The 10,473-nt window shown below is 34.8% G+C and overlaps 1 protein-coding gene across 1 annotated transcript; it reads right to left on the minus strand.

The window, feature by feature from the left end:
• Positions 3,956-7,246, minus strand: LOC104701288 (LEAF RUST 10 DISEASE-RESISTANCE LOCUS RECEPTOR-LIKE PROTEIN KINASE-like 2.7). The gene is made up of 5 exons (XM_010416939.2): positions 6,500-7,246; positions 5,893-6,295; positions 5,481-5,782; positions 5,353-5,379; positions 3,956-5,255 (listed from the first exon to the last, which is right to left on the minus strand). Exons 1-5 carry the CDS (start codon positions 7,140-7,142, stop codon positions 4,159-4,161), a joined length of 2,472 nt encoding a protein of 823 aa, XP_010415241.1. The 5' UTR covers positions 7,143-7,246; the 3' UTR covers positions 3,956-4,158.

Here is a 10,473-nt window from a genome sequence, read left to right on the forward strand (position 1 = left end):
CATAGTGCTCTTGATTCAGTTTCAGCGGTTTTGGTAACGCAACAAGCCCTAGTGACTTCTCCATACCTTTGTTGCAAGATCTCACCTGCTGAAAAGATAATTGAACTTTTATCATGTGTCTGCTTTGATACCAATTTGTTAAGGTATAGAGACTACCAACACAGGATTATACTTGGGATACGCCAAGTAAACGCTTTTCTACTCAATCTTATTTATCAAATATTAATGAATACAAGATTGAATCTAAGCACTCTTCTCTCCTCTATCTAAACACACTCTTGTGTAGATCTAAGAGAACTACCCAACACTCACCTTCGTAGCTTCTTAATTAGACTTGAAGTTTTACAATCTCACCACAATAATTCTAAAGTGATCAGAGTTTTATGCGGCTAACCCTAGACTATTTATGCTAAATCTCTCAAGATCCTAACAAGAATATCTTCGAGTATTCTTCTTTAGGCAATCGCTTGCTCTCCAAGGCCCTTCGTTCCTTAAACATCAAGGCAAATATTCTCTATATCTTTCCGGCTTAGTTTGGCTCTATCGTCAAGGCCGAATCAGCATATTCCTATGCGACATCACCTTGTCCAATCTTACTTTGACACATCATCTTCGTTTCTTTGTCTGAACTCATAAGTCTGTGGTCTGATGCAGAATCATGTTCCATCACAGCTCTCTGTTCTGCACAACGATCTGTTCCAACGACTACATCTTCAGAATATACGACCTTTGTCGGATTGCATGGCTGGGAATTCATCGGAAACTTACATAAATGGGAAAGAAAATAAAAAGTATAAGAGAAAAGGTACAGTAAAACTTGCGAGTTTTTTAGTTATTTTTTTTTTTAAATCAATTGGCTTTATTAGTTGACTTATATACTCATAGTGAACAAACTACAGAGAGACTCAAGAGAATTAAACAAGTGGCTTTATTAGTTGACTCATAGTGGACCAATGCAGAGAGATAGTAGCCTTTAAAAAGAAAAAGGGTTTATTAATTTATAACTGATATATCTATATTTTGTTTCTCCCTAGCATATATTTATCATGCATTTAGCTAGGATAACTCATTGTTTTGCATCATTTTCTAGTATTTTCTATACACTTTGCATGTCTAGGTAGTTCTTGCATCATCCTTGCATACACTATGCATTTCAGAGTATTTTAGGTATCTAGGAGACGTCGGGAACACATCATTCGAGCCACCGTTTGAGCCGTTGTTCGAGCCACCTTTCGAGCCGTCGTTCGAGACACTCTCCAACCCGTCATTCGAGCCACTCTCCAACCCGCTGTTCGAGCCACTCTCCAACCCGCCGTTCGAGCCATCCATCCGAGCCGACCATCGAGCCATCACCCGACCTCGTTCGAGCCAGCCTCACCGCGCATCACTCGACATCACTCGAACCATCTTGATCGAGCCACTGGACGCACACCGACTCGTTCGCACATTTCAGGAAGACGCTCCGTCTTACACGCTTCAGGAGATTCCCAAACCGACTCTTCACCTTGTCGTTTTAAGTTTTATGGATTTACATGTTTTTACTATAAATACATTTTGTTAAGTCTTTGCCGAGGAGATCTTATCTTTTTATCTCGTTTGTTCATAAGGTTTTACCTAGCCATCAAAAACGCTCTCAGACTTTGTGTCCCTATATCTTTGAATTTATTGAGTTTTTGCATTTGATTTCTTCTGCAAAGTTGTTCATCTTATTTTTATCTATCTTACTATGCTTGATTCAATGCTTTCTGGGTTTGCATCCCTGATGATGATTTTCGTATCTGAGTAGTGTTAGTGTTCTTGGGGATGGGTTAGACTAGGTGGAGGATCTTAGAATGTAGGGTGTTTAAGCTTTGATTTATATGATTCCCTTCTGGACTAGAATTAGAAACACTAGTTTCTCTCTGATCAATTGGAACTAGGTCTTAGACATTTCCACACCCAAAAGGTGTTCGATGAAATGTCTGACCAACTAGTGCCAGAGACTTACATTCCTAGCCTAAGAGATTAGTTGTCTAGGATGTTTGTTGACGTGAATGAAATTGTTTGTCATGCCATGCTTGGTCATGATTCTCTAGCGAGAGCTAGGTTTGGAAGTGGTTGAGTCTGAGTAACTTCTGTCAAGAGATTGGATTAGCTAAGTCGTGATGTTCATTGTTTAGGGATAGTTTGCTTATGGCATGTTAAACACTCTGTAGACTAGGATACTCCACCGACATCAATTACTCCCATCCTTAGGACTTCTATCTTTTTGATTGATATTACATTCCTGAGATTGTTTCGGTTCTTGTTAACTAGTTCATGCTTAAAATCGTTTTTGCTTTTACTCATATTTACTTATTGTCATACATTTTCGTTTCTAGTTTTATACCTCATTCTGTTTTGCATTCTGATCATTCTAGGATTGTTAGAGATAAAATCACTCTTTGAATTGGCTTGACTTGTGATTTCTTGATTGCATCTTGATTGCTAACAACATCCCATTTGGATTGACACCTACTACAACACATAAGGTTAATTGAATCTACTAAGAGACACAAAAATCCTAGTATCAATAGCCGAGTCAGAAAGACTTGTCTCTTCATTAACTTATATAAGCTCAAACACAAATTAAGATAGAAAAATATTGTTTATTGATTAAGAAGGTTGTGAACGACGTGAAGTAAATATATATATATATATATATATATATATATATATATATATTATATGAATAGTTCTGGTCATTTGCTAGATCAACTATGATAAATGTCGTTGCTCTTCATATATGAAGTATGAACATATCACCTAAACGTTTTTTAAAAAATGAGGTCAAACATAGGAAAACCATCTTCGGTGGGCCTTGGGGCATTTGTCCTCTCTGCAAAACATGAGACTAACTCCACTGTGGTTGGCTAAGACTCTCTCTCCTTCTTCGAATTGACCAGAAGGAGGAGGAAAAATAAGAAGAGACAAGTATTCTCTGCCGCAATCGTTATTTGACTCTGTATCAGAACCGGAGTCCTTTCGTGTCTCTCTGATGGAATCGGTTGTAAGATCCATCTCGGCGGTGGCGTCGTCGTTAGGGCTTCCCATCTAAACTGAAGAAGAGAGTTCTTCTAGAGACTACAATGGTGCGACTCGATTTTGTTCGACGGTTTGTCCCAAACACAAAACGATACAACCCGATCGAGAAACCAAAACACAAACCCAATCGAAGAAGTGCGTCGAATCGATTTAGAAGACGACGAGGCGAGATCGGTTTAGAAGACGACGACGAGGCGAGATCGAATCGATTTAGAAGACAACAGTCGCAGGAAGAAGAAGACGACGATGCGAGAGCTATTGTCGTGATTTTGTGTTTCTCTCGTTTCGATATTGTCCAGAGAAAGAAGAAAACGAAGAAAAGATAAAAACTGAATTAAAAAAAATACAAAACAAAACTTAATCAATAAAAACAATACACGTGTCGGGTCTATGCTTCTCTAAAACGATCGCCGCAGAGAACTGTGTCTCTCAAAAATTAGGATTAAAACTTTTCTTTTTTCTGCTTATATTACTAAACAAATCAAAGACATCCCAAGGAGTTGTGCAATGAGATTGCTCTTAGTGGGTGGGACTGAGATAGGGGACTTAACAAAATAGCACTATTTAACACATTAAAATATTTAAAATTAATTTAAAAAAATTTTTTTTTTAGGTTTGGGTTCTCAATTTCATATTTAGGGTATAGTTTTGAGGAGTAGGGTTTATTATTTTAAATTTAAGATTTAATTTCAAAAAATTAGCTATTTTTGGAATTTTAGAAATGTTATGCAAAATTTGGAAAAAAAAAACTTATTTTGGTTCTGAGAATCTACCTTTTTTTTTTTTTTTTTTGTCCCTAGGAAAAGTTACGTATGAATTATATTGGTCCTTTATACTATTTCTTAAAATCTTTGTGGCTTTGTTAACTGATATCACCTAAACGTCTATTCCTGGAAATTTTCTTGGAAAATAAACTTTCAGTTGGAGTACAATTAGAAACTTGTTCGTAAACATTTACCACACTTTATCCTAAATACTTTGTCTTCATCCTTCTAAGTTATCAACCAAACACCAAAGAGCATTTACAAGAATATTTTTTTGAATATATGTATAGCTGCTTTCGTGCCTTGATACTTTCCAAGGAGGCTTCTTGGATCATTCTTGAGTGTAAACAGAGGTATCCTCTGAAAATGTTGAAGATTCTTGAAAAGCCACTGTGGGGATTTGGAAAACTGGCCTAGGAGGGACTTCAAGAGCACCTAAGCTTCCTTCCATCATTTCTACAACTCTGTTCATCGGTGGGCGATCTAGTGGAGAAGGCTGAATACACCACAGGCCCACCAATGTCATCTTTTTAGCTAGCTCGTCTTCCTCGTTGTTGATTCCATCCTCAATATCCCTTCTCGACTTTCCCAATTCAAGATCCCTATATACCCACTCAGGAAAGTACATCGAACTTGTATTAGAAGAAGAGGCTTGATTATATTTTTCTTTGTTCCTTGCACCAATCATCTCAAGAACCAACATTCCATAGCTATACACATCTGACTTGTGCGACACATTCCCATAAACCCTGGAGATCATCTCTGGTGCAATGTACCCTACAGTACCTCTTGTGTCTAGCAAAGATAGGATGCTCTCTTTCTTCTCACATAGCTTAGCGAGGCCAAAGTCCGAAACTTTAGGACAGAAGTTGTCATCTAAGAGTACATTTTGTGGTTTAATGTCGAAATGTACTATCCTTGTTTTGCAGCCATGGTGCAAGTACTCTAGACCACGAGCAACTCCGAGCGCAATTCTATATAGTGCCTCCCAATCCATATTGACCGAGTTCTTGCTTGAGATGAACTTATCAAGGGATCCATTTCCCAAGAACTCATATATAATTGCTCTTTTTGAACCTTCGGAGCAGAAACCAAGCAAGGAGACAATGTTGAGATGAGAAGTTCTGCTCATGCTAGCAACTTCATTGATGAAGTCTTCACCATTTCCCTTTGAGTCTTTCAAGACCTTCACCGCAACCATACGGCCGTCACTAAGTGTTCCTCGATAAACAATTCCAAATCCGCCTGTCCCAACCACTTCCGCAAATGATTTTGTAATTCTCTTCACTTGTGCGTAAGTATAGTGTTCGAGTGGAATAAGAGCCTTCAGCTTCTGATGTTTTAGTCGTGTTTCTCTAATCCGAAGAAAACGGAGAAACAATGTTAATAATACCAGGAACAAAACGACTCCTGCTACTGAACCCAAAACTACAAAAAGGAAAAACAAAAAGTGTGGTGTTAATAACTGTTTTTTTTTATCGAGGAGTCTAAAAGAGTTCAAAATCTCTCAGGTCAGCAAACTAACCTATGCGAATTGCTTTGTTCAAAGCCCCTGTACAACCGTTGAACAAGTAAAATTTGTCAGAATGGAACAAAACTTGATCTTGGCCGGAAGAAAAGTGAAGAACAAACTCAGAGAAGAGAATGGTGTACCATGACTTTTTTTTCCAGAGCCACATTTATCGCCATAGGTCCCATCTTTACAATAACAGACGAATTCTGTTGAAGTCTTATTATAGCCACAAGCACCTTTAGATTCTAGGCACATTGAACAGTCTTGATTAAGTTGAACCTCAAAACCCTTTGCAAGAGTTCCCTGTAGATTATCAAGACGCATTGTGTTCAAAGCCGATCCAGACACAGGTATACTGACTTGTCCGCTGCAATATTTCCCCAAGTCGGGTAAAGGAGACGAGATGTTTCTCGTCACATAGTAATGTGTGTTCGGTCCAAATCTGCACAAAATAAAAAAATTATGTCTTTTTGGTTAATGAAAAACAATTTTCCTAGAAAAATTGTTGTTCTAAAAATAAAAATCTGAACGCTAAGCGATGGCTTCACTTTCCTACGTCTAGCTTCTTCATAATCCACACAAACAGCATCTCCAACGTAAACGTTTGTAACATTATTAGATGACAAGTTTGGGCAGTCGTAATAAATTGTTAACATCTTGGTGCGGGAAGCGAGTGGAAGAACGGTTTCGGGGAATGTCGCATTTTCTAGGTGTTGGAGACACAGATTGTCAAAATAATCCAATGTGCCGATTTTTATGACATGAGAGACATTGTTAGCCTCTAAGATTCTGAACTTCACGGAGGAGAGGTTAAGCTCGGCGAATCCTTTGCTACAATCAAGCTTGAAGTCAGGGTGGCCACAGTCTTCTCTGCCACGGACCCAGAAAGGGTACAAGAGACTTCCCTGATTGCCGCAGGGAAATGGTTCACTGCAGCGCTCGTAACTCTCAATAGCTGATAAAACACAAGACGGGGTCACAAAGAGTATAAGACACAATCAAATTAATGATTATTGTGTTCTCCTCTGTTTTAGTTATATTGGAGGGAAATTAAAAAACTAAACAGTACTGTTTTGGTTTGGTTAGAATTGCAGTAAATGAAGCTATGTTTGGTCTTTTTGAACAATGAAAATTAAGAAAGAAGAAAAGTGAAACTTACGTGAGGAAGAACATCCTTCACACGTCAGCTCATCAGTATTCACCATAACCTCAAATCCTTCTCTTAGAACACTTTCCAAATGAGTCATATTCAACTCTTTCTTTTCTGGAACGAATGTTTTAGGAACGTTTACGGTGAAATTTTCTTGGCAGGATCTTTGATAAATAGGGTTTTGATACGCTGAGATAACACCTCTCTGAGGACATGTATAACTGGAAACATAATGAAAACTAGGGTTGCAGTGATAGAAAATGGTGAGGCTCTTGTAGCTTGGTGAAAGCTCAGAGATTTCGGGGGGCAAGGTTGTGGTATTGAATGTAGAGGAGCAAAAAGGACGTAAAAGGTCAGCTCTGACAAGTCTAACAGTACGAGATGTGGGATTAATATTGAAAACATTGTACTCATGGTTTGAGATGCTTAAAGAGGTGACGTTTTTGCTTCTGCAGTGAAGCTCCAGCGACGCACGACCACAAGGTTCAGGACGATTTCCACCCCAAAATGGGAAACCGGCGGTGATGCTACCACACTGAAACTGAGTAGTCTCACACCATCCATATTCTTGTTTACTTGAAGCATAGGGAATATGGTAGATTAAGGTGAAGAGGAAGAGGAAAATCAAACAAGAATTGAGGGGGTAATACATGATTTGTAGATTTATGACCAGTTTGTCTTCTGGATTTGGTGTTTGTTACTAGGAGCAGAGAAATAGAGAGAGGAGATTTTTTTTTTCTTTTTTTTTCTTGTTTTTAACCAAATGGCTTTCTTAGTTGACTCTAAAAGCCTTCGCTAAGTCTTTTCTAAGACAAAAAAACGAATTTGAGACAGAGAAAGATTATTGGGTGGTAGGGATGCTAAGAGTGGGTTTTAACTGATGGGTACCCGAGATCCGTGAAAAATAAGAAACCCAAATATCTGATTTCTATGTTAATATTTTATGGGTTTAAAACCGTTCGAGTATCCAAATTAGAGACTCTAATTCGGGTTTATCATATTGGGTTATGGGTACCTATGAGACTTTATAAGAAGATCCCAAAAATCCTAAAACTCTAAATCCTCCCAAATGACTCTTTCTTTCAGATAACCCAAAAATTATCTTCTCTTTCTTCCTTCTCCCCAGATTTAAGATTTCAGTGCTCTCTCACAAAATTCTAGGTCGACCCAACCCAGATTTAGAGATTCATTCAGTAAGAAACTGAAACTCTCTCAATCAGTAACCTTTGTCATTTTCGATATTTTAATGGATTTATGATGATGCCCATTTGATTTGATTACAAACGCATGATGTGGTTGATTTCTTTCATGACAACCTTTGGTACGTAGTTGATTTCTTTTATGTAGATGTTATACGGTACATAAAAGTAAAAAAATTTAAGATTGTTACTTAAGAATAGAGATCTAATTATGACATTAAGACAGAAATTCTATTATTTTGTTGCTGTTTAGATTCTGATCAGGTTTTGGAAGAATCAGAGGAGCAAGAATGAGAAAAAAATTGTTGTTATTTTTGTGACTTTGTTTTTGATATTTTTCTATACTTTTGACTATTCTTAATTTCTTATCTATGTTTTTGGTTTTATCTATATGATATAAAATTATAAATTTTTCAAAATTGTCATAGATATAATAAAATGCACAAAATACATAAGATAAATCACATTTGGTACCAAAAAGCTAAAAACACAAAAATATATAATGTAAAATGTAAAATACATCACATAAAACAAAAAATTCCGGTACCTACAGTTTTACCTACAAGACTAAAAATCCGTTCGGGTTTACCCACAAAACTCAAAACCCGTTCAGATTTATTTTGGGTGGGTTTTTTCTGAGTTTGGGCCGGGCTGGGTTTTTTTACCCACCACAACATCCATATTGGGTGGTCATTTCTCCCTTGGATATGAGATAAGAAACATGACAGAACAAATTTTGACCCTTCAACTTTTTTTATCGTTTCTTACATCCAAGGTTTGATATCATACTCTAATACCCATGGCTCTGGTATCTTATTTTCTCTTACATCAAAGGTTTTTCTGTTGGTTCAAGCTTGAAGTTAGCTTGAGAAGGAAGCAATACTAATCTTAATCAAGTTGCGATTCAAGAGATAAGGTTCAAAGGAGTTTAGAAGCTATTAAACTTAGGTTTTTTCTAATAGGATTAGGATTGGTGTTTCATTATATAAAGAGTTGTCGACGCATGACATAAGATAGAAATTTTGAGAGAAAGTTTTGAGAGATTGTGTAGAGCTTAAGTTTTGAGTTATTTTCTTAAGCAATAAGAGAGTTATTCTTATATTTGTCTCCTTAAATCTTATCTAAATTATATGTTTTCCACCCTCAGCCTTTCACAACATGGTTGTCATGCTTTCATGGGTTCTTATCTCAATACAATAAAAGTAGAAGGGATTGCTCTCTAGTGTTGACACATAAGCTTTTTAGTTGAAGGAGGAGCTAACACATCATCTTATTTGCTTACTAATAAAAACATTTCATTAATACAGCTTATATCTCTCAGCCAATAATAATTAATTCCTGTTTCACATCAGTATTTCTAGATTTTTAGGAACTAACAAATCATTTAAATTATGTAACCAATTAAATTATAAGAAATAAGAAAAATTTATCAAACATCAGCTTTTTAGTTGAAGGAGGAGCTAACACATCAGCTTATTTGCTTACCAATAAAAATATTTCATTAATACAGCTTATATCTCTCAGCCAATAATAATTAATTCCTGTTCCACATCAGTATTTCTAGATTTTTAGGAACTTACACATCATTTAAATTATGTAACCAATTAAATTATAAGAAATAATAAAAAATTATCAATAATTTTGGAAAAAATGTTTAAATTTCTAGCCTAAATTTAAACTAAATTATTAAAAGGGGATTTTCAAAAATATAATAAAATCAACGAAGTATATTAATCATTGTATGTCGTATCAATATTTTCCAAAAACAAAGGTTTAAAATTATAGCTTAAATTTAAAATAAATTAATAAATTATTTCTAGTTTATAAAAATATACTAATGTTAACCAAGTGTAATAATAATATTTTCCAAAAACAAAGGTTTAAAATTATAGCTTAAATTTAAAATAAAATAATAAATCATTTATAACTTTTAAAAATATACTAATGTTAACCAAGTATAATAATAAAATCAATTCAACATAAGTATCATATTAGTAAAGTATAATATTAGTCAAATATAAATATAATACAAATAAAATAATAATATAATACAAATAGAATATAAATTAAGATTAACCACGAATAACACAAACCAAACTAAAGTAAAACTATGTATGTGTATATTGACTTACATGGAATTATTATCAAACAAAACAAAAAGATTTTTTTTTAAAAAGGACAAAAAAGAAATAAATAACTTCTCTCAGAACAAAAAAAGCTATATAAAAATTATGTGATTAAATTTGTATAAACTACAAAAATAATACACCATAAAATCAAGCTGCACTATAACATCTCCCACAACAAGTAAATAAAATAAAATTTGAGATCAGTGTTGATAGTATTTTATATATAAGAACACCAACTAATGATAAATTGCTATGCTATTCAGCATAAGTATAATAATATGAGAAAATGTTAGTAATACCCTTTTATAGATACTCCTTCTCAAAAATATCATTTTTTTGGTTATTTTCATTTTTGGCCTCTTTAGCATAATTACAATGTGTTAAATTGATTTGTAGATTTTTTTTAGGTTTGTATAGTTTTAAGGAGTATGATTTAGTATTTGGAGTCTACACTTTATAATTTAGTCATTTTGTATATTGAAAGAATGTATTATTAAAAATGGATAATAAGAGAAAGTATTTTTGCAAAATGGTATTTTTACAAATGCCCCTAATAATATTAAATAATACACAAAACGAGACTAAAGTAAAAATATGTCTATGTACTTTTACAAATAATAACTTTTATAACAACAACAAAATATTATATAACAAT

The sequence above is a fragment of the Camelina sativa genome, chromosome 7 (genome assembly GCF_000633955.1).
Source record: "Camelina sativa cultivar DH55 chromosome 7, Cs, whole genome shotgun sequence".
Classification (NCBI taxonomy): domain Eukaryota; kingdom Viridiplantae; phylum Streptophyta; class Magnoliopsida; order Brassicales; family Brassicaceae; genus Camelina; species Camelina sativa.